At 34.7% G+C, this 26,064-nt stretch overlaps 1 protein-coding gene across 2 annotated transcripts in view; it reads left to right on the top strand.

The window, feature by feature from the left end:
* Positions 1-22,406, top strand: part of LOC110446271 (GDP-mannose 4,6 dehydratase-like) — a 47,223-nt gene extending 24,817 nt beyond the window's left edge. For both annotated transcript variants that reach the window (XM_021491333.1, XM_021491334.1), the window contains 5 exons: positions 2,625-2,743; positions 5,888-5,984; positions 16,651-16,719; positions 17,008-17,092; positions 17,759-22,406. In XM_021491333.1, coding sequence (XP_021347008.1) covers positions 2,625-2,743; positions 5,888-5,984; positions 16,651-16,719; positions 17,008-17,070 — 348 coding nt within the window. In that variant the 3' untranslated portion in view covers positions 17,071-17,092; positions 17,759-22,406. The remainder of the gene's footprint in view (positions 1-2,624; positions 2,744-5,887; positions 5,985-16,650; positions 16,720-17,007; positions 17,093-17,758) is intronic.
* The last annotated feature ends 3,658 nt before the right edge of the window (positions 22,407-26,064 follow it).

The raw sequence follows: 26,064 nt of genomic DNA on the forward strand, positions 1-26,064 counted from the left end.
AAACCAATCTAATCAGATATGTTACCACAATGCAATGGTTTACTGAACACCTTCTGTTAATGTTTTCCAAATCAGCTTATCATGGCAATTGTGTGTTTATACACCAATCAGATTTGGAGAGTCGGCATGTCATGCAACCATGGAGATTTGAATTTAATAACTTGTAACAACAACCCAGTGATTGTTACAAGGCATGAACACACACAAACTTGGGACGGGATGGTGTCTGATTCTTTTCCTCTCTACTTTCTGTGATTCAGATCCTGCACAGGTTATTATTAGAATAAACACTGTCACCCTTTCAAAGTAAACATTATTCCATACCCCAGTAACATTTACATACAAAACAGCCTCCCCTCAACCTAAACACGCTACAAGCTACGCCAACAAAAGACACATTTTCATCCGTGTTATCCTAAGCAGTTGAGAACAGAATCAAGTTATTATTTTTTCATAAATAAACATTGAAGTAGAGTATATAAAGGGATAGAAAATCTCAGACACACAGTAGTCTAGGTCTGGTTCACCTGGTGGAAAATATAGGGGCAAATCTAGGGAATATTCTGCATTTTCATAAGGAAAAATATTTAGTGCAGAATGTTCGATAATGGCAATATTTTGCAAACTTTGATGAAGTTCATGTTTTTAAAATCGACAAAGTGCTACAAAAGTGTCTATTTCAAATTTATAAATGGATGTTCCAGTCATCTTGGCTGAATTTTTTTTCTGGAGGATTGTATGGATTATACACGTTCGATTTGAGGTTTGTGGTTGGAGTTTCTATGTGGAGTATTTGAAAAAAAGGAACATTTCCAATAATTTGTCATGGCCGAGGCTCCTTAATTAAGCAAATTTGATACTTCTTTTATATCGTTTTGTTGGATTTTTATCAAAATCTGTCTGTGTGGAAAAGGAATTATCTGTGTCTTAAAGTTTCTAGAATACAGAATTGACATTGAAAGATTTGATCTGGGATATTTTTTCCAAATGTTGAAATTATAATTACTACTTGATCAGAATACATACTTGCCAACTCTCCCTATTTAGGAGGGAGACTCCCGTTTTAGGAGGGAGACTCCCTATTTAGGAGGGAGACTCCCGTTTTAGGAGGGACTCCCTATTTAGGAGGGAGACTCCCGATGTTGAAACCATTAATTAAGCATATTCAACCAGTGGACTGTTCCTATATTCTAAGATCTAATTACATAATTGGAAAGAACAACCCAATATATGTCAATTAAAGGGCTATTTTACCGTCTCTAAGGGGTATATACATACATGTTATTTTGTCTCTAAGGGGTGTATACATACATGTTATTTTGTCTCTAAGGGGTATATACATACATGTTATGTTGTCTCTAAGGGGTACATACATACATGTGATTTAGGTTTCAATTTTGAGCATTCACAATCTCCCCCATGGAAATTTCAAAAACTTGGCAAGTATGAAAATATAAACCATGCAACCATGAGAAAATACCTGACACGGATACACAAAAATCTTTTCTTTCTATCAACCTTTCTCTCATTCTGCTACTCTTGTTTTGAATAATTGCAACTGAGTGTTATGAGAAACTAATTAATAAGCTGGGCCGGTCACATTGATGAGCAAGACATTTCATAGTGGAATCATATTAAACAAAATGACCAAATTTCAGTGTTCAATAAATTTTGTTAAAAACTTTCCAGGATTTGTCTTTTTTAAGAGAATAAATCTAGATTGATGTTGCAATACCCAGTTCCATGCAAATCAGGTACAGATCCAGGAGGTTTTTAACCGAGTGTTTCTCTTCTTTCTTATTAAAAAAATGAATGAGTTATTTAAAAAAAAAAGGGTTGGTGCCCATTTATATCGAAATCAAAATGTGAAAAGTTTCTGGGTGAATAACGAAAAACATTGTAAAAATACAGTCTCTTCAAATTTTTTCTCACTTAGTTGAAATTGCAAACTTTCTTTAATTTGCTTTTTTCAATTTCTATGCACATTGGAATGTGTTGTTTGAACACTGGATTTAGATACAAAGTCAAGATCAACTAATTCTATGAATTATAAAAATATGCACAACTTTTTAACTCATAAGAAATTTAATTACAATTTTAAGTTCTTTGTACTGTGGAACCTTGTTAATCTGGACACTGGTTTCCCAAAAAAAAAATGATTTTTTTTTTTCATGGATTAATGAAATATGTTTGATTGTTATTTAACCTTAATATATGAAACAGGATAATTGAAGTAAGAAATACTGAGATTCGAATGTGTAGTTCTTTTGACAAAGCTGGGCTTGTCTACCAGCGTTCCCTCATAACAAACCTTTACATTTTTTTAAATTTCATATATAAAATGGTTGCAGTGTAAAAAGAGTTGGAATATATGAGAAAATTTGAAGAAAAATAAGTGAATATTGCTGCCAGAATGATGTAACGTTTGATGATTTATAAACTTGTGCCTTTGATGGGCTAGTTAGGTGTTTTTGTGACCTCTGTGATGTATGTCGTTTGGATAATATTGAAAAAAATGAACAGTTTTCTTTTTGTGGAAAGCGAAAAGTACCAGATTTGCAAGTACCGTAATTGTTTTTTTTTAAATATGTGAATTTGTTTTCTCTGTCTTATGCCTTTGATAGGCGATGTGGCTGATGATGCAGCAAGAAAAACCGGATGACTTTGTCATCTCGACCGGGGAGAGCCACAGTGTGCGGGAATTTGTAGAAAAGGCCTTCAAAGTGATTAATGTAGAAATCAGGTAAGTTGTGGATATCTAGTTGAACTTAAGTGCTGGTACTGCTTGAAAAGGACTTCAAAAAGGGAGTTTTAATTTGCTCAGTATTTTTTGCACATGCTGCAATATACAACGTATAACATATATACTCCAATGCTTTTAAAAGAATATTGAGTAAATTATGTTTCAAAGTGTTTTTGTTGATATTGATATATCATAATTGATTCTTTTAAATCTGTTATGTATCAAGTCATTTAAATAGCATGCTGTATAACAATACACAAAATAGGAAAGTTTGTTTTATTTTGAGAACTTGTACCTGCAAAAATCGCAAAAAAGGTTCAAAAGTGTTATGATACTGTCTTAAAAAGCCTAAAAGAACCATGGAAATATTGGTAGAAATATTTCACTGGAAACAGCTTTGATTTTATGCTATGCTATTTTTTGTATTTGTATAAACATTTTTACATTGTTAAATTTGTAATTTAGAGATTATTGTTTACATTTCTATTTACTAGATTCACATTTATATCAAATTTCTGAATTCTTCGTACAGTGAAATTATGAAATTTGAACTGTGGAGAGTTGCACTAAAGTATTATATCTATACTGCTGAAATTTATAATGTAATGGTAGTATCAAATCAGTATCGTTGAAAAGTATACTGAAGAATTAAATTTATAATATTGCTGAATGTTGCTGAAAATTACATTAAAGTATTAAATCTGTACTGCTAGGCAAGTTTCAATTCCATACAAGGGACACACATAATAAACTATTGTCATAGTGTAAAAATAAAAGTTCTGAAGTCACCTTTAATTTCGATATTGTTTTAAAAAGAACTGATTTTATTGATAAGAAAAAAAAGTTGAAGCTACATGACTATATCATGATTTTAAAATAATTTTAAAAGATTGAATATTTTACATTTGTAAAACCAATATCTGAAAAAATAAATGGATTTGAATGTTATATATTATCAATGAATATCAGATGTTTTAAAATTCAGAGACCTCACAGAGATTGGTGTAATTTATTGCAAAAATTAAAAAAGAATGCCTCGTACTTATACAGTCATATGAATAGCACACAGTTGGTTGTATCAATAAATATTAAAATGTAAAAGCAATATTACAAGTTCATGAGAAATTTGAGAATGAGTTGAGGTTGAAGATCAAGGGGTTATAAACTCGTATGTGTAGTTATTTACTGAGATATGAACTCTGCTTCACAATAAACAGGCAACAATTTATTAAAACAGGAAAACTGTTATGGGAAAGTAAGTTAGATTTTCTGATTTTCTCTTGGTTAATGTATCAGTGGGTAAGACAGGTGGTTTTATGTTAAATGTTGTGTGTATTTGAGATTAAATTTTATCTGAAATTTTAAAATAAGTTTTAAGAGTTATAAGTAATGGCTTGAGAACTTGAAAATATATAAACTGTTCATCTGCAAAACTTATTATTGGTTTGTCAATTTATTTTGGTAAAAACTTTCAGACTGATAGTAAATAAATATTGTTGAAGAATACATTTAAGGAGATACGGTACCTTACTCTCAAATTAGATGTATCTCCATTTTAAAAGAGTTCCATACTTATTCCTATGAAACATTAAACTATCATATTTTAGAAAAAGCAGTTACTTTACGATATATAAAAAACACACCATTATAACTATTTACTGTATACCTGGAAATGTTCCCTGCAGTTTAATTTTCGCCTTTTTTGCCCTCCGTAATGAGGGCATAAACAGCATATTGAATAGAGTGATTAAACATGAAGGGCGAAAATTGATTTAATGGGCAAAGGGTGAAAGTTTGACTGGGTGACTGGTATTCCTAGGTGTAATGTATTTACTTAAGCTCGCTGGTTTTTAAATTACGACTATTTCAAAGGTTTTTGTCGATATTGGTAATCATAAAACATTAATAGATTATTTTAATCAGTTATGATTCATTTAAATATCATGGTGTATAACAATATGCTGTACATTAAGAAAGTGCTATGATACTATCCTGAACAGCCTCTACAGAAACGCTGGGAATATCTACTGTTTATTCCTGGGGGAGAAAAAGCGTGTGAAAATCTAAAAATGACAAAAATGTTCTTATAATCACACCTATTCGACAAAATTGCGTAGTAATGAAAAAATGTTTTCAAGTTAGGTTACTCAATACAAATCACATCTTTGTGTAATTAAAAACTTAACAAACCTGGTAATAACCTTTGAGACAAGCATAAGCACGGTATTGAACATAACTGTAAAGAAATGATAAATATATGATTTAATACATGTACAAATGTAAATAAATTATCATGGGATACAAAATGGCTTCAAAATTAGTTAAGGCATGATTTAGATTATCATAGTTAAATGAAAAAGTAAAGTTAAGGGTTTCAAATTAATGTGTTTAATAATTCTGCTTAAGAATATGAATTTAAAAAAAATCAAAGTGCAAAGAAGATATTTGCAGAAGAGTAATAAATTTTTTTTAAAAGCTTGATTGAAACTTTTTCTTTGCAATCTAAAATTTGAAAAAACTTTTATCCCATGAATTCTGTGTTATGCACTGAAAACATTGTTATGTCAAACCGATGGACATGATAAGTATCATGAGGTTGAAGACTTATATAACATATTTCCTGTTTTTGCTAATACAGTATTGTCACACATTTCTAGTACTGGGCACATGTAATGAAATAAAGCAAATCCTGACTTTTTTCCCAGGAATGAATTAAAAACAATGCTGAATTTTTCCTCCATCTAATCTTTTACAAGATTTATATAACTTGTCGCTAAGTTTTCTTTTGGAATTGTAAGTGTCACAGCTGTACTAAAATTAATATTTTTTTGACTAATGTTCCATAAATGTCTCATGACTTTTATCTATTTTAGATGCATAGTATATATGTAAAAGGGACGTACAAAATAAAAGCAAATAAATCAAAAAAAATCTGAATAGTTACTTTATCAATTTAAAAAATTACCAGCATTGTTATTTTTTTTTATTACCTTTGCTTTTCGTTATCTGTGGATTAAATGACAATGAAACAAAATATGAGAAAAAAACAACAAATATCATTGAAATTAGGACCACATTTTCTGACCTGGTAACATTACCACGGATATACAAATAGACATCATTTTAGCTGTTTATGTGTTGTAGTTGGGAAGGCAGTGGTGTTGATGAGGTCGGCAAAGACAAGGCAACAGGTGTGATTAGAATTCGGATCAACCCTAAATATTACAGACCTACAGAAGTGGTGAGTAGAGCTGTAACGTTATAAAATCTTCAGTAAGATTTATCATTTTGGAAATATGTGTTATCATCTATATACTACTTTATACCACCTACCGGTAGCATGATAAATTCATTATCATTGGTTGTCAGTATGAGAAGAAGTTGAGAACGACTTGAGAAGAACTTGAGAATGGATTTTCCCATTCCCCAGGACTTGGTAATGTACTCAAAAAAGAACCTCTGCTCACGCCAGATGACTTTCGAAACCAGAAATGGTGTCCACACAAAAGTGATCCGCGTAAGAAAATAGTCTGTCATAAACATATCAATACAAATTTACGGAAAAATATTGTGAGAAGAACAACACCATTTCAGGTGCAATGACGATAGGATTTAAAAAATAAATAAATTGTTCTATGTAGTTTTAAGGTTCATTGTATTCCTCCGCGCACAACTTCTATTTGTTTACGTTTGTCACAGGCGATCCTTGACCATTGAGCTTAGAAGTCATTTGGAAAACATGGTGTTTAGTTGAGTTTTTTAAACGGAGAAATATATAAGGTAGTAGTATATAGATGATAAATAGTTTATCATACAGTATTTTCAGTGTTTGTCGTTCAAACAATTTTCTCATTGCTCACACATGGATAAATCTTGAGTCTACCCGCGATTACCTCTTGATTTTATCCACATGTTCGCGATGAGAAAATAGTTCTCACGACAAACCCGGAAATAACATTGTGATAATCTATAAATGACAAAGTTTTACTTATACACAAACAATGTACTTATTAAAATTGTCGCAACATTTCAAGGCCGACTGGTCCAATTGTCAAGCTATGACTGAGTGAGTGTTTTGTATAGTTTATCTATACAACAATGTGACGAAACTGTATATTTCATGTCACTCGACCCGGGACATTTCGCCTTTCGATAGGGAGTGTATACATACTGTACCTATAGGCGTTTGCCCGGGTGATGAGGAAGCACCATTTCAGCACCCCAATGAGACCATTGACAACACTCAAACAATTCCTTGTGCACCCCAAAAACAAGACTGACATTCTAGAAAAAACAGGAGTTGTACATCAAATTCCTTGGAAAAATTGTCAGTGGTGGTATATAAAAGAAACTGGGGTGAAAAGTGATCACATACAATATACTGGGGGTGAATACCAGTAGCAGTGTTACTTCTATTACCACTTTTGATAGGTATCCTCCAAGAAACAAACGTACTCCAAATTGTTAAATTTTACTGGAGAGCAGTGATACGTGTGCAATTCAATATATTGAAGAATGTGCCATACAGGAGTTACTTCCCCTGGACTATTTCTATGACCAGACATAAAAAAATAATGACATTGATTGATATAAGTAAATACATATGTATTTTGATGAAGTCATAATATGAAAATTTGCCAACTTTCATATGTACAGATTTCTAATTTTGATAAGCAAGTAGGATAAGCAAATTTCAAGATCAAAGGAAGGAAATTGGACGTTTTACTAAGTAAATAAATGTGACATACATCATCATGTGTAATGCCAATAATTTGTATGAACCTGTCTGTTTGGGTTTTTTAACAGGTAATCATTGGCTTCAAAAATAAACATGGTGAACATTTACTGTGTCTTATAGCACATGTTATATCAGTCATTATGAAATACAAGATTCTGAGGCTGCACGATGTGAGTGAGAACTGAGCTTGGCTTTGATCATTTAACTCGCATCACACACACCGAAAAACGGCCAGAAATGTTAGACTAATCAGTGACAAAAAAAGCACATAGAAAAACAAGCGAGAAAATATGAAAAAACAAGCATAAAGCAAGTTGTTTGCACTTGTTGACAAGGGTGCAAGTAAACGAAACCTGGACAAGAAGTTTGGGGGGGGGGGGGGGGGGGGGGGGGGGGGGGCTGATAGATGTCTTTATCTGAAAGGCGAACCAGCTAGTTATGAGTTGGACGGTAAGTTTTAGTTGTGTGATGTCCTAGAGCCGAGGCAGCTGGCTGATGAGTTTTCCTTAACGTTATGTAATGAGCTTAATAGGTAAGATTTGTGTAATTTGAAGGTTGATGGGATATACTGGTGTAAGTTTAAGCGTAATGATGGGAACAGCTTTCTGACAGACATGGCCTTTTTTCACCACGTTTCCACACATACTGTCACTGGAAGATTAAGTTTTCACCAGACTGAGTGATGTATTTTTTTGACATGTGAATCGGGAACTGGTAAACGCTCGAAAGATCTTGGCACGTTACGGAGAAATTTCCATGAAATGCATGACTTAAACCGATGAAAAAAATATCTGAAAAAGATATCTTGAATTTTTCTCACACTAAAGAAATTTTAAACATGTAATGCTTTTGGACAAGAAAGGCTGAATAAAAAGTTACTGCACAATCTACATTGTACATGTTATGTTTTGTTATAAAGTTAGTGTACAAACTACATTGTACATGTTATGATTTGTTATAAAGTTAGTGTACAATCTACATTGTACATGTTATGTTATAGCTTATATCAGTTTAAATTTTGTATAAAAGAAGACCTTCAAAGCAATGGATAAAGACATTCTTTATAGTATCCTTGAAAACCCTGTTTTGAATATGAAAATTATCCAGTGCATCAAAGTTGTGGTATAAAAATGTAAAAAAAGAAAATTGACTATACTTTTGAATACAAAACGTAGTAGAAAGATAAAAGAAAAATATCTAAGAAAGTACAAAAACATTTGAAGAAAAGAATCTTCAAATTTGGAAAAAGAAAACATTCTTAAAAAATGGAACTATCCTGAATAATTATTGTTTGTAGATGTTTAAGACAAATATCAACGAAACATGGATTCATGGAAGTGGAAATAAAACCAAAACGTAATACTAATTGAGAGTGTGTGCATTTCATATTACTGTAAGGTACATTTTCATAAAGAACAGTTAGAATAGGCACTAAGACAAAACATAGTAAACCAGTAGTGGGGGGCCTTGTCTGTGGAATCACTTAGTAGGGCCCTGTAGTAGTGAAGTACGACCCTGTAGTAGTGAAGTACGACCGTGTAGTAGTGAAGTACGACCCTGTAGTAGTGAATTACGACCCTGTAGTAGTGAAGTACGACCCTGTCGTAGTGAAGTACGACCCTGTAGTAGTGAAGTACGACCGTGTAGTAGTGAAGTAGGGCCCTGTAGTAGTGAAGTACGTCCCTGTAGTAGTGAAGTACGTCGCTGTAGTAGTGAAGTAGGGCCCTGTAGTAGTGAAGTACGTCCCTGTAGTAGTGAAGTACGTCCCTGTAGTAGTGAAGTACGTCGCTGTAGTAGTGAAGTAGGGCCCTGTAGTAGTGAAGTACGACCGTGTAGTAGTGAAGTACGACCCTGTAGTAGTGAATTACGACCCTGTAGTAGTGAAGTACGACCCTGTCGTAGTGAAGTACGACCCTGTAGTAGTGAAGTACGACACTGTAGTAGTGAAGTACGACCCTGTAGTAGTGAATTACGACCCTGTAGTAGTGAAGTACGACCCTGTCGTAGTGAAGTACGACCCTGTAGTAGTGAAGTACGACACTGTAGTAGTGAAGTACGACCCTGTAGTAGTGAATTACGACCCTGTAGTAGTGAAGTACGACCCTGTCGTAGTGAAGTACGACCCTGTAGTAGTGAAGTACGGCCCTGTAGTAGTGAAGTACGACCCTGTAGTAGTGAAGTACGACCGTGTAGTAGTGAAGTACGACCCTGTAGTAGTGAATTACGACCCTGTAGTAGTGAAGTACGACCCTGTCGTAGTGAAGTACGACCCTGTAGTAGTGAAGTACGACACTGTAGTAGTGAAGTACGACCCTGTAGTAGTGAATTACGACCCTGTAGTAGTGAAGTACGACCCTGGAGTAGTGAAGTACGACCCTGTAGTAGTGAAGTAGGGGCCTGTAGTAGTGAAGTACGGCCCTGTAGTAGTGAAGTACGACCCTGTAGTAGTGAAGTACGACCCTGGAGTAGTGAAGTACGACCCTGTAGTAGTGAAGTACGACCCTGGAGTAGTGAAGTACGACCCTGTAGTAGTGAAGTACGACCCTGTCGTAGTGAAGTACGACCCTGTAGTAGTGAAGTACGACACTGTAGTAGTGAAGTACGACCCTGTAGTAGTGAATTACGACCCTGTAGTAGTGAAGTACGACCCTGTCGTAGTGAAGTACGACCCTGTAGTAGTGAAGTACGACCGTGTAGTAGTGAAGTACGACCCTGTAGTAGTGAAGTACGACCCTGGAGTAGTGAAGTACGACCCTGTAGTAGTGAAGTACGACACTGTAGTAGTGAAGTACGACCCTGTAGTAGTGAATTACGACCCTGTAGTAGTGAAGTACGACCCTGGAGTAGTGAAGTACGACCCTGTAGTAGTGAAGTACGACCCTGTCGTAGTGAAGTACGACCCTGTAGTAGTGAAGTACGACCGTGTAGTAGTGAAGTAGGGCCCTGTAGTAGTGAAGTACGACCGTGTAGTAGTGAAGTAGGGCCCTGTAGTAGTGAAGTACGACCGTGTAGTAGTGAAGTAGGGCCCTGTAGTAGTGAAGTACGTCCCTGTAGTAGTGAAGTACGTCGCTGTAGTAGTGAAGTAGGGCCCTGTAGTAGTGAAGTACGACCGTGTAGTAGTGAAGTACGACCCTGTAGTAGTGAATTACGACCCTGTAGTAGTGAAGTACGACCCTGTCGTAGTGAAGTACGACCCTGTAGTAGTGAAGTACGACCCTGTCGTAGTGAAGTACGACCCTGTAGTAGTGAAGTACGACCGTGTAGTAGTGAAGTAGGGCCCTGTAGTAGTGAAGTACGACCGTGTAGTAGTGAAGTACGACCCTGTAGTAGTGAATTACGACCCTGTAGTAGTGAAGTACGACCCTGTCGTAGTGAAGTACGACCCTGTAGTAGTGAAGTACGTCCCTGTAGTAGTGAAGTACGACCCTGTAGTAGCGAAGTACGACCCTGTAGTAGTGAAGTAGGGCCCTGTAGTAGTGATGGGAATGTCTTAGCTCTGTATTGGTTGGCTCACTGTGCCAGAGTCTCTGACCCACCCAATGAGTCTGGAGTCCACAGAGGGAAATATTTGTTTGGGATGATAGGGAGTGCTTCCTTTGTGACCAAACCGCTGAGTGGAGGTTATTTACCCCGTTCTTCACAACACATTTACATCTGTAAATATCACACAAAGACAATTCTCGTTTCACGGGCAATTATCAGCAGAGGTGTAAAACATTCCAAACACATATTTCTAACGAAACTTCAGGAATATCTGGTGTCTTGATTGTTTACAACATGTACGTTATACAATGTAAATTATATTTAGTGTAATTCTAGTCATGACCGAGATGATAGGAAAAGTGTCATATTATCTTGAATGAAATAATGTATTATAGTGAAATTTAGTAAATTATTAGCTTTCTTTGTTAAGAAAGGGAAAAAGCAGTTATTTAAGAGTTGGAAGTTTTTTTAAGGAAAATACTAACAACTGATGTTAGGGCCAGCTTTGCAACATTGGGCAGACTGAGGCTTATATAATAGTGTAATATCTTCATAACACATCCTGATAGACAAAACAAAGGTGTAATCTGTTATGTAGAGTTGGAAAATCCTGGTACAAAGCTTCATCGTAGAGCGCAAATACAAGTTTATTATAAGAAAAAATACGATAATTGGAATTGATCCTTCTTAATTAGTTACCCTGTCATATGGAGGCAGTATTTTTCACATTTAGTTTTAATCATTAATGCAAGTTACCTCCCCTTGTCTGTTTAAATATTAATATTAAGTCAGGAATTCTGTTTGAGGTCTCTAGTATTGGAGATAGATAGTGACCTTTCAGATAGTGCGTGGTTCATCTGTGATATTTATGTTATTTTCGTGGCAAATTAATGAAACATGTATAAGAGTGATAAGTAAATTAATGGGAACAATTAACTAATGAAGACTTAATTCTAATTTAGATACCAGCAAAGCATTTTAAAGTATTTTCATGATTGTAAACTTGCTCCAGTACTGTTGTCTTTAAAATATTATATAAAGATATCAAAATAGATAAAATGAATAGGTATATCTCAATCAGAAAATAACTGACTGAAGACAATTTGTAAAATCCTTCAGTTTCAAACTGCAAAATAAAACCGTTTTGGTTCATTGAATTGAAACTCTGTACATGAAAATCTGTACATGAAAATCTGGTCATTGAAATGCTGTGCTGGAGAAAGTGATCCTTCATTAGTTCCCAGAGTTAAGATGGCCACAGCCAAACGAAGCTAATTGAGCTGTCTGTGGATTTACAAAATTATTCAGAACATGTGAATCACATTTCATACATCTCCTGTGCATTACTGAATGCCACTAGGAAAGTCCAGTCATGCAGAATTAGCAGCTAATTGTGTGAAAATTGATAGTACAGGGTAGAGAGACGAGAAATGTTTGCCAAGTGAAACTGTATGCTTTTGGTATGTTGGGATTCCAGCTGATGGAGATAATGCCAAACATCTGGGAGGAGCAGGCCCAGGATTTTACCTGTAAAACTGGTGCTCAGACTGGAATCGTAGAACAGTACAGCAAAATCAAACCAGTATTTGTCGGGTAAAAACCTGACTTTACTGACAGCAAGGGGGACTGTATAAATTATTTGAGTGTAGCAGGTTTCGGTATATCCAGGGCTAGCGACAGCTAATTTTGCTGTCTTTTAGGGATCTGAAATTCTCATTTTAACATACAACAAACTGACAAATACATATATCTGTCTTTTAAAATATGTTAATTTCTGAAATATTTGAAAATGATAACATTGTACCATTGCTGTAAATATTGATAAGCTGAACAAATCGATAGGAAATCAAATCTCAGACACATGGAAATGTTTCTCTTATACACACGCCAGAAATAGTTGTAAAGTGAATGTTAAACCTACTACAGAATGTACATAGTTTGGAAAATTCATGTTTATGATGCAAAAATTCAATATATATTAATTCCATATAGAAAACAGATTGATGTAAAAAGGTCTTATTTCAGAAAACAAAAAATGTGAACAAATAGCAAAACTCCAGTCCTATATAAGTCTTCAGTAAAATTGAACAGTTATTAAATGTCTTCCCATGGTAAACATGTAATAAAAATAATTGACCCAAGGTACAGGTGCATGTACGTGGCCATAGATGATGTTGCATGAGGATGAAGGACTGAATTACATACACTATAAAGGTGTCCAATACGGCTGCATGACTCTTGGAAATTGATTTTAAGAACTGATAGCAAAGAAGTGTTGTTTCAAGATTCAAAATGATATCCATTACAGGACGTGACTCAGGGTTGAGGGTTAATCTTCTGATAGATTTAAAAAAAGAATAAGTTTCTCATAAAACTATTCATGCTTGACAACACTGGTTGACCTTGACCCTATATTGATGGTGTTAGTGAGGTTGAGCTTGACCCTATATTGATGGTGTTAGTGAGGTTGACCTTGACCCTATATTGAGTGTATTAATGAGGTTGACCTTGACCCTATATTGATTGTATTAATGAGGTTGACCTTGACCCTATATTGATAGTGTTAATGAGGTTGACCTTGACCCTATATTGATGGTGTCAGTGATGTCGACCTTGTCCCTATATTGATTGTGTTAATGAGGTTGACCTTGACCCTATATTGATTGTGTTAACGAGGTTGACTTTGATGTTGCATTGATTGTGTTAACAAGGTTGACCTCGATCTTGCACTGATTGTGTTAACGAGATTGACCTGGATCACGCATTGTGTTAATGAGATTGACCTTGATCTTGCATTGTGTTAACGAGATTGACCTTGATTATGCATTAATTGTGTAATGAGGTTGACTTTGATCTTGCATTGATTGTGTTATTGAGGTTGACCTTGACCCTATATTGATTGTGTTAACGAGATTGACTTTGACCCTATATTGATTGTGTTAACGAAGTTGACCTTGATCTTGCATTGATTGTGTCAACGAGGTTGACCTTAATCTTGCATTGATTGTGTTAACGAGGTTGACCTTAATCTTGCATTGATAGTGTTAACGAGGTTGACCTTAATCTTGCATTGATTGTGTTAACGAGGTATACCTTAATCTTGCATTGATTGTGTTAACGAGGTTGACCTTAATCTTGCATTGATTGTGTTATTGAGGTTGACCTTGACCCTATATTGATTGTGTTAACGAAGTTGACCTTGATCTTGCATTGATTGTGTTAAGGAGGTTGACCTTTATCTTAGATTGATTGTGTTAACGAGGTTGACCTTACTCTTGCATTGATTGTATTAACGAGGTTGACCTTAATCTTGCATTGATTGTGTTAACGAGGTTGACCTTAATCTTGCATTGATTGTGTTAAAGAGGTTGACCTTAATCTTGCATTGAATGTGTTAACGAGGTTAACGTTAATCTTGCATTGATTGTGTTAACGAGATTGACCTTGATCTTGCATTGATTGTGTTAACGAGATTGACCTTGATCATGCATTGTGTTAATGAGATTTACCTAGACCCTACATTGACAGTGAAAACGAGGTTGACCTTGACAGCGAGAAGAAAATTAACCTTGATCCTTCAATGACAATGGGAATAAAGTTGACCTTGACCCTGTGGTGCAATTGAGAATGAATACAGACATTCTGGGTAATGGTGTGAACGTACTGTGCTATTAACATGCTTCTCATCACCAGGTCTGGCAAAGTCGCCATTATTGCAGCAGCGTAACTGTCTGGAGTGGCCATTACTGCTGTTGTGAGAACAAACAACATTACAGGAAGCTCACGTCCACATCACCATGGCAACACAGTAACACTTAGCAGAAGACATGACTTTCTAGTGTTTTAGAGTTTTGATAGAAAACAATATCAGTGTCTCTACCAATAAATAGCTGTCCTGTTAGCAAAGCATCTCGGTATCTCAAGTAACAAGTTAAGTGGGTTTTGATGAAGGTTGAATTAACATGTCCAAATCCACATTTCCATTAATGTGCCTACATCAAGGGAGAGCAGAGTAACTAGGGAAAATTGAGGTAATGGTATTTGTACATGTACTTTTTATGTCATGTTGGCATCATAAACATATAAAACACTGCCAAAAATGAAAGTACCACACATATTTGTACCTGTATTATTCATTTCACAAATACCGCTAAAAGTTCCTGTTTCTGATAACATATCATGTTTCATTATTTATGGGGGGTTATGATAATTCTACCAATAACTACTCATTCCAAAGAACTTGATAATTTGATAATAATCACTTGCACAAAATTAAAGACAATGTCTTTGTCGGTCCCTCATCAGTACTATCAGAGGGGGACTAGAGGTGTGATTTCTGTCTGTCCAGACATCACTTTGTCGGGAGCTTTTTTGATATAATCTTTCACCTAAAATTGACAATTTTTGGCTGTAAGTACCTCTAAGGGTGGCGGAGTGTAGCTTACTACAATCAAACTTACCCACTACATAGGGTTATGGCCGTTTGTTCAATTCATGTCACTTTCTCTGGAGCATATCTCACACTGTGTGACTAATAATTGGATATTTTGCATCAGAATACCTCTTTTGAAGGCAGAGTGTTGCATACCTCAATCAGGTCCCATAACACATTGTAATGATACTGATTTATTGCCCTTTGTTCAAAGTGTGTCATGTTGACAGGAGCCTATTACATAAACATATTTTATAATAACCCAGTTTTGTTTGCAAGAACATCTGGTAGCAGTGTCCCATACTGAAGTTTTGAGTCATGCTCCAATTTATATGGAGTTATGGCCCTTGGTTGAAGGGTTGCTTGCAATACTCTGCTTTGTTGATAGTTTTGATATTCTAACGAAATTGTGTCCCTGTGATGCAGACAGCATGCTTCAAAATTATTTGTTCTGTGATGTCATGTCTTCTAGTAATACACATTGTATACCCTACATGTAAATATCACAGGCATTGTATATCCTACACGTAAATATCACAGGCATTGTATAACCTACATGTAAATGTCACAGGCATTGTATACCCTACATGTAAATGTCACAGGCATTGTATATCCTACATGTAAATGTCACAGGAATTGTATATCCTACATGTAAATGTCACAGGCATTGTATACCCTACATGTAAATGTCACAGGCCATACCCTATATGTAAATGTCACAGGCTTTGTATATCCTGCATGTAAATGTCACAGGCATTGTATACCCTACATGAAAATGTCACAGGCATTGTATACCCTACATGTAAATGTCACAGGCCATACCCTATATGTAAATGTCACAGGCATTGTATATCCTGCATGTAAATGTCATTGGCATTGTATACCCTACATGTAAATGTCACAGGCTTTGTATACCCTACATGTAAATGTCAAAGGCATTGTATACCCTACATGTAAATATCACAGGCATTGTATAACCTACATGTAAATGTCACAGGCCATACCCTACACGTAAATGTCACAGCCCATACCCTACATGTAAATGTCACAGCCCATACCCTACATGTAAATACCCTACATGTAAATGTCACAGGCCATACCCTACATGTAAATGTCACAGGTATTGTATACCCTACATGTAAAAGTCACAGGCATTGTATACCCTACATATAAATGTCTCGGACATTGTATACCCTACATGTAAATGTCACAGGCCTATTACCAGCAGTGGATAATGTATTTACTGTGTTATAGGAATTCCTACAGGGAGACTGTACCAAGGCGAAGACCAACTTGAAGTGGCAGCCAAAGTATACCTTTGATGTAAGTTCACTTTTTTTTTTATTATTCTTTCACTTCATTTTGCCTTGTAACTTTTATAAAAAGTTATAAACATCAAGCATTTTGTGACAGATTAATAATAACAGTATGATTCCTAAAAACTCTTCCTTTTCGTGGTTTCAGATATTTGTTTTATAGTCTTAAACATGATTTTTTTAAAGATTCAACTTTGTTTATGTTTTTCCATATGTTTTACTAATGCAGAATTCTGATTTTATCCTTTAATGTTGTTAAGTTCTATGGCATCGACTTATTGTGTATATTTCACAGAGCCTTGTTGACGAAATGGTGAAGTCTGACATAAACCTTATGAAGTCCAAGCCAACAGCCTAATGAATAGGAGACAAATCGACCTGTAAGTTACCAAGGCAATTTTCAGTTGCCACAGAACTTTCTGTAGGGATTACCTCCCTTTGGTTATAAGTGCTATCCCATGAATTTCCACTATTGACTTGGTCCTGTGCCCTAATTGACTTGATTCTCAGCCTATATTGGTAGGATATGTGACATTTCTGCTTTGTGTGATATAAAAATAAACAACTTTCTGTATTATGTACTGGATACATATAATGTGGCTAAGGTCTGAAGAATGTTGAACGAAATATCAAGCCATGAATAACCTGTAGACCCTAGAAACGATGGATTGACAAATTATAAGGAATTAATTTGACCACAAAATGGATTTTGTCTAGTTTTAACATATGTTTTTCCTTCACTGAAAACTAAATAACACTTAACAATACCTGTTAAATTTGTAAACCTTTATCTGACTTGCTGTCTTGAATAATTGTTTATCTTGGCTGTTGTTGGAGCAGTTGTCATGAGGCATTATTTTATTATCTAGCTTGTTGACTCTAAACATCACGTATTTATCTGGCCTGTTGTCATATATTTTATAACTGTAAATGTGTAGTACCTGATGGAGATTTTCCAGCCAATTTGTTGAAAAAATGAATGATGAACAATTAATTTATAGTTTAGATAATTGATACAGTACTGTATGTATGTTTTCTACCTGCAGGTGTGAGATTGAGGGGCTTGTACCAATCCAGCAATGAGTGTGATGGAGCAGTCTGAGGGATCAATTTATACCTGTATAAATACAAAGGCTATCAATGTTTGTCATACATATGTCTTTTAGGAACTAATTATGTTGAAAAATATGAGTTTCAATACATACACATTATATGGAAGCTGACAGCACAACATGTAATGGGAAAACCTGAAATTGTGGGGATTATATTTGAGTTATTTTTGTTAGTTAATGATTTATTATTTAACAGTATGGTATATTAAACTATGGATTTGTTTTGGCTGCTGAAAAGGTTGTTTTGCATAATATGATTTTATAGTGCTTTGTTTTGTATGGAGGTATGTATTACTTCAAGCGAATGATGACGGAATCTCTTATACAAATTGCTAGAACATAGCTATCAATTTATCAATTTAGTATTGATTATGCATTTAAAATAATATTTATGAATTTTAATTAACTCTCTTTTTCATTAATTGGGATATACATATTTCCTTAACCGCAACGAAATTTAACTTAAGAGTTATACATGCTGTTGTTCAAATTGAATAGAAATAATATATGTACGGAATTATTTTGTATATTTTACTTTTTACACCGTTTAGAAATCAAAATTATTCTCCATAGAAAATGAAAATGACCAATGAAGGCATTATTAAAATTCTAATGTAATTGGTGTACAAATCAAAGGGAAACACATTGTAAATATGTCCAAAGGGAACATTTTTTATAAGCTTTCAAAGATTTGTGTTATCATAATGATATTGTATCTATCCATACCTTTCTATGTAAAGGCCTGCAATACATTTCAATGTTAGTATTTTAAAATATATATTTAAATATGAAAATGTTCATTTTTTGTGACAATCATCACAAGGACATGCATTTATAGGTACATTTCAGTTTTATGTTTGACATACTATTGTATATGAAGACAGAAATCCAGGTGATGTTTTTGTAGGTTTTTTATTTTATTACCGGTTTTGCTTCAGTCTGTTTTAAGCCTAGAGTAGATATCATTTGTTCCATTCATGTTCTAATTAAGTTCAAGCTACCCTTCAATCACAACATTCCTATATACTTATATCCAGTGCTCTTGTTTGTATTTATGTTAATATTGTGTTAAACATATCTTTGTAATGGTCAGACTACTTTTATTAAGGAAAGAATATTACTAAAATTTAAGGACAAAATATGGTCTCTCATGCAATTATCTAAAAAATGATATCTTCAATGTATCAATAGATAGTTGAAGGTTTTTATGCAAATTTCAATAAATTAAAAAAACAAGTTTTGTCATGATTTTCTCTTTTTTTATTCTTATTACATTTTCATCCTTTTTAGGAAGAAAAAACTGTAATGTTTAAAATGATAGGGAACAATTGATCAGAATTAATTCAGAATTGTTTCGCATTCTGCGATGGAAAATCAGTATTCTATAACTGAGCACACAAGTATTCTTATTGTGTGGATGGTTATTCTGTTAACTGAAGAGTAAACACATTGTCAACCGTCATATGTTTGAACTGCGTTGTTGATATTTATGATGAATCCTGCAATACAATTGTGTATGTGATATTGGATAGACGACCGGTCAGGTTGATATTATTTTATTGTCAATTTTGTGTTGAGACAAATTTTAATATGATCAAATGATTGGAAGAGTGGTATTATCATTATTTTGACAGGGCGAATCTCATGATAGAAAGTGTATCAAAGGACCAATCAGATTTTGTGTTCAAACATTTTGCAAATATACATCGACCTGAACAGTGTTAGGTTGTATTTGTACCTTTCCTTCAAAACTCATCGTCATGAAATGGAACTATAATGAAATTATCAAACTTTATTTAATTAACCTTTCCATAATCAAATAATAAGTTTTAGTATCTATTAAAAACATGTCTCAAATATTTCATGATAAATTTCCTCATTTATCTAATATTGTGTGATATTTCCCCCTCTCATTTATCTAATATTGCGTGATCCTCTTTTCCTCTCATTCTGGATATACTGTACTTGTTGAGAAATTTTGTTTTTTGTTTGATTTTATTTGGTATTTAATGTGTGTCTTAACGATCAATGTCTTTCGAATAAATCTTGTAAGTTATATCATTTTCTAAATACTGATCGCTTGCTTTCTTCACACATTTGTATTTTAGTTGGTTCATTTTGTCATAAGGTGTAGTTTCCTCATTCTATATCTGACGTATATATCTAAGTAACAGATTGTATACAACATTTTGCCTTTTAGAATATTAGTATAATATATAAGTGAGGTATCGTATACCTGTGTTTACAACCCAGTGCGAGTGTGTTCATACTAAGATGACCATATCCGTCAGAAATCGGAAGTTGTTGCTTGTTTAATATTTTTGAGAAGAGTAGTCCTTTATCACATTCCATCTTAACATTTCATGACCTTCTAGAAGCTTGATAGACATGACAGTGCCATACACCAGGATGGTGTGTAGGGGTTATACTACACATGGCAGTGACATGACAGTGACATACACCAGGATAATGTGTAGGGGTTATACTACACATGACAGTGACATGACAGTGCCATACACCAGGATGATTTGTAGGGGTTATACTTTATTCACAATAAGATTCATCACTTTGGTATGCATACTATAGGTTAAGTTTGTATTAACACAAACAAGAATTGAAAGCTTATTTTTGCAAAGAGTGTAAATGACCAGTGTCTCAACTCTTTACCGCTGAAAACAACTTAATAAGCCACTGTGTGCCGAATCAGTAAAATCAGCTGTCAAACATCATAGCAACATTTCACCAAATTGCACTCTAATACTGCAGGAAGTCAGGGGGACGGGTAACATGTTTACCCATTCTGCCCCTTTTGTGGATGTTCAAATGGGGTCATAAAATTGACTCATCTGGCGGCCCCTTGATTTATACCTTAGTTTAGACCAGACAGCAAAATATTAAATAAGGTCAAAATTTTATAACTTTCGTTAGGCTCTTTTAGATAATTGAATTCTTGAATAATAACCGGTAGTAAACTAGTAGTACAACGATCCACAATGAAGACAATACCGCAAATAGCTGTTTAGATGATGCTTTATCACAGGTAGTGATAATTTATTTATATGATCAGAATTTAAAAAAATGTCCTGACTTAAACACCCCCATGGCAAAAATCTCCAAATTTGTGTGATGCCAAACATCCTGATTTATGGTATTACATACAGTTACATAGTGATCTCATTTTTTCTAGAAAAGAAAATGTCCAGTGACATCGTTCCTCAATGTAATGTTACAGAAAAAAGAGGGTATCAATCAATATGTGGATACAATTGTCTGACTTTGTGGAGATGTTACATACCCGGGTATTTATGAACTTTATTTGGGCACTCAAGTTTTAATGGAAATTTTCCATGTAGTATGTAGAAATCTACCTTTATATTTGTGTTTAACAGTATTGCCTTTTTGACATGATTTACAGTTTGTAACAGGTTGTGTGTGTTTGTGGCATATAAATACCTTGTGTAAAAATGTAGGTTAGCTAGGATTATTGGCAATTTTTCACTATTGACACTTAGAAGGCGATGTGGTTATTATTTCAATAAATACCAACAACTAAATTAAAGTCATGAGATAAGAGCCCATATGAAAAAACATTGCAGTTAGCTCAATACCATCATGAAGCCTTGACATTTTTTATTCTGAACAACCTTTATCTGTTGTGCTAAATATAACAAATCAATTCGTTTAAAGGAAATATATGTGTTATTTACCATCCCTTGATTGCACACATCGAGACATACAATGTACGGTACTCTTTTACTTTTTGAAAATAAGTTTTCCCTGTGTCCACGATAAGAGTTTCCCAAGGCTCTTGCCCAGCTTGTGACCCCACGAGATGGTATTTTAAAACATATAAAAATGTAATGATATTGCCCATGTAATATTCTCTCCTAATTTATTAATTATACATTTTTAATTCATAACAATGACAAGAAAATTAAAAACAATGCCCACACCATTAGCCTTGCTGTCGGCTGTCAAACTGTAATTTCCAGTCCCCTTAAAGCTTTAAGTAATACTTTTGTATTGACAATCACAAATGGGACGTATTTCATTAAAAGAAATGTATGTGAAGGCCAACTTTGAAGTATTCATTGATGTGTTCCTGAAAGGTGGTAGTCAGTGCCCAGTCCCATTTTATACAATATGGTAACTGGCGTTTTAAGCGATAAAACTGATTTAGATGATTTATAACGAGAAAAAAAAATGCTCATAAAGATCTAACATCACAGAGGAAGTGAAGATGTTAATATTACCTGGGTATTTAATTTTACGTTAACTTTGATGAACACCGATATAGTGAAATTAAATCTCCCGCAAATATTAACAACTATACACAGTATGTGAAACAAAATTGTTTATATCATTCAGGAATCTTTTTATATTTTTTTGTGCAAGCTGGTATTTATTGTGAGGCTATATATGAGAATATATTAACAACTATTATGCGATGTAGTAATTGAGTATCATCAATGTTGTAGCCACTGCTGATCATGGCTAAAGCCATCTACAAGAGGGATATATATATAACACGGTTCTATTCTTTCTCTGGAAATAAAGTTTAACGTTAGCTACACTTCTGAAATGGAGTCATTTGTCTTTTTTATACGCCCGTCGTACGATGGGTCGTGTTACATGGTACACTGGCGTCCGTTCGTTAACTTTTTCTGTTCGCAATATGTTCGTTTTATAATTTGAACAGAAATGGTTCTACAAAATTTTATTACGAAAAGTACCAATATCACATCATGGATATACTTTGAGCTCTCATTATCTTAAATTACAAGTTTTGTGTTCTCTAGAAAGGAAGCAACCTATTGTGACTGAAGTCCAACATCTCTATCGCATTCTATCACCATAGAAATTATCTCGGTAAAGAGCTTTGAAGGTTTGATTGTAATTAGATTGAAAGTGAAGTTACTTCATGTTAATTATTTACCTCATTGACATATCTGAGGTCACCAGGTTCTCCTGGTGTGAGAATGGTAACCTCATTCTCACACCAGGAGAACCTGGTGACCTCGGGTGACTAGTTTCTTATAGAAAATACCATGTATCACCGGTGATACATTCGGTAGTGCTATCTCGGGGTGATCCTGGTGACTTGTGAAAATCAATTCTGATTTTTGATGAACACTGTTAAAATATTGCTTATGCACACTACAAAGACACACTGACTGGATCATGATGTCCTGGGATAAAGTAACAGTACTTTAATAATTAAAACTTTTGTGGCATCAAATTACCTTCATTTGTAATTAGTATCAGTAAACATAGTACATGTGTATTTATATCTTAAGTTAAGTTACTCTCACTATAACACTATTAAATGAAACTTCTTTGAAAGCCAACTACAGGAAAACACAAATAAGAAGTATATCTAAGTATATACGAGTACACATACAATGTTATATTGTCATTAACGTCAACGACCATTATTCATATACCTAAAGACAAAGCAAAGAGTAACAATACAGATATTGTAAGGGTGGTAAAAATGACATGGAATATACTGCTATTATCCCTATGATTAAACCTAATGTTATTCCGTCTTTGCGTATTGCAGAGTTATCTTCTCTTGTGAGCAGGTATTGATTGTGACGTCATTGGTTTATGTGAGAAAATTACATCGTTTTCTCAAAAATAGATGACGTTACTCTCACAAACCAATGACGTAACAATCAATACCTTCTAACAAGAGAAGATAACTCTGCAATACGCAACGACGGAATTGTCACACACAAAATAACCATGACTAAGTAAAAGATTAAAATGTGTCTTAGATTTTATGTACTACTTATAATATGAAACACTTCAAATTATTACACATCATAGTTCGGTTGTGAGATTTTCAAACTGATACAAATTGCTAAATAAAGTAACGCCTTGAGCACAATCAGGTCTACAGGTCAGGTAGCACATAGGGGTCAAAATCTACTTTCAAAACTACAAATTTTATTTGGTAGATAACTGTAAAGTAGACCTTACCTCCAAAAACAAAAGTACACATATCATTCTAGATATCAGATCATTGTGAACTTTTCAGAACTTAAAGTTGTCCACCAAATATGTTGTTAAGAAAAATGAAAAGCACATGTTTCTTAATATTTTCATCAGGACACTTCAATAACAAGTTTAGATATTTATTAGAACACGATCAAAGTCAAAAGTTAGCCAAAAGTTTCCAAAGTATTTTCCCATTGTCAAATATATCACGGAATGAATTCACACAGAAAGGTTGATCCATTTGTTTGAATAAGTAACTGTTGTAAAAACAAACATTTACTTTGTCTTCTGCTGGTAAATGGTTAACTGAACATAGACTTGATTCCAATGCATTTATGTGTAGTCCATAATTGAAACCTGTTTGATATGGCAAGCGGGACAATAATTCTTTAACAAGAGCACAATTTATCAATGGCACCCTTATTCACTGAGACTACTAGGCGTGTTTGTATATTTGTATAGGTCCGTCCAATTGTGGAGTCATGGAATAGACGAAAATGTCTGATGTGCACAATTTACTTGACTTCCATTCATCACTGCCTCTGGATGAATCACAAGCTGCTGGGGAAGGAAATACTAACTCTTTTTGTTGTTGGTTTTTTTGCTTCTTTTCCTGGTGATTGTCTTTCATCGGTTTCTGTACTCGCGTCAGAAGAGAGTGAACTTGATTCATAGATTACCTTCAATGCTATTGAGGTTGCACAGTGAGTCATGTGGGATGAGAACCCTGTTTGAGTGACGAACAATTTTTGGCGGAGATTAAGAGCGGTGATAATTTCTGTGAGCAGAAACCCCAAAGCTTCTTTTCTATTTGTATCGTCCATGTTGCATAGAAAGACTTTCCTAATTGTGTAACATAGTCCATAATCCAATGCGAGGATTAAGACGTGTTTTCACCTGGGAGCGACGACTCGGAAAGAAAATCTTCAATTTTACTAACCACAAAGCGGAATTACATTCCAAAATGTAACGGAAGGGTAATATTTTTCGATTTGGTAAAAACGAACACAAATATGTGATACGACAACGGTGCGCGCTGGTAAACCACCCCAACATATCACCTTTCATCATGTAGGCATAGTCGCCATCTTGGCATTTTACCATGTCAGAAAACAAGTTAAGAAAGTACCTAAATAGGGCCACATCCTCACCAAGAAGCCATAGGAAATTTAAGCCTGTCATACTTTCGGACCGTAAAGGTAACTATCTCGCGATCCATTGCTCGAACGAACAGGAATTACAAATCAACTGGTGTGCTAAGGGAGGTAGAAAAGAACAAGGCCACCGATAGCTCATCGAAAACCTGCCCGCTAAGTTCACCCGACACGGAAATGTCTCCCTTTACGTGTGGCTGGGAACGTGCAATCTGACATCAGTCAATAAAGATTATGGCTAGCTGACAACAGATTCGGACGAAACGGTGAAAAAAATCATCAACATCATCATAGAGATTATAACCCTATCAGAAAAGCATGAGAATCTCAATCTATCACGATATTAGAGATACCAAATTATTCCATAGTGAAATGGAACTCCTACAAAGGACATAGTGACCCATCCTCATTCAAAGTTCAGGATGACAAGCTCCAAGATCAGATACTCGCCCTTAACAAACACATCAGAGGTGTGAACAGCAAGTCGAACAGCCACTCGCCCATCTCAAAAATTGGAGACATAACCATTGGTATAGAGGGGGTAACAAAATTACTTCGAAAAGTCAACCCAGCCAAAGCATCAGGACCAGATGACATCCCAAACAGAATCCTAAAAGAGTGTGCCCAACAAATCTCTCCAGGATTATCTGCAATATTCCAATGTTCACTTAATTCTGGATCGCTTCCATCCGATTGGCTCAGAGCAAAACTTTCCTGTATATTCAAAAAAGGAGACCGAGATGCAGCAGAAAACTACAGGCCAGTATCATTAACATCAGTACCCTGTAAACTACAGGCCAGTATCATTAACATCAGTACCCTGTAAACTTTTGGAGCACATTATCTGCAAACACATGTTAAACCACCTTGACAAATATAATATACTAACATCTTTAAACCATGGATTTCGTTCCGGATTTTCTTGCGAAACTCAGCTAGCAGTCACTATGGACGATCTCCTAAAATCATTTAATAATAACAAACAGGTTGATCTAGCAATACTTGATTTCTCTAAGGCTTTCAACACAGTCCGTCACCAAAAATTACTACATAAACTGAATAACTTTTCCTGACACAAAGACA

This window comes from Mizuhopecten yessoensis, unplaced genomic scaffold, assembly GCF_002113885.1.
Source record: "Mizuhopecten yessoensis strain PY_sf001 unplaced genomic scaffold, ASM211388v2 scaffold2671, whole genome shotgun sequence".
In the NCBI taxonomy this organism is placed as follows: domain Eukaryota; kingdom Metazoa; phylum Mollusca; class Bivalvia; order Pectinida; family Pectinidae; genus Mizuhopecten; species Mizuhopecten yessoensis.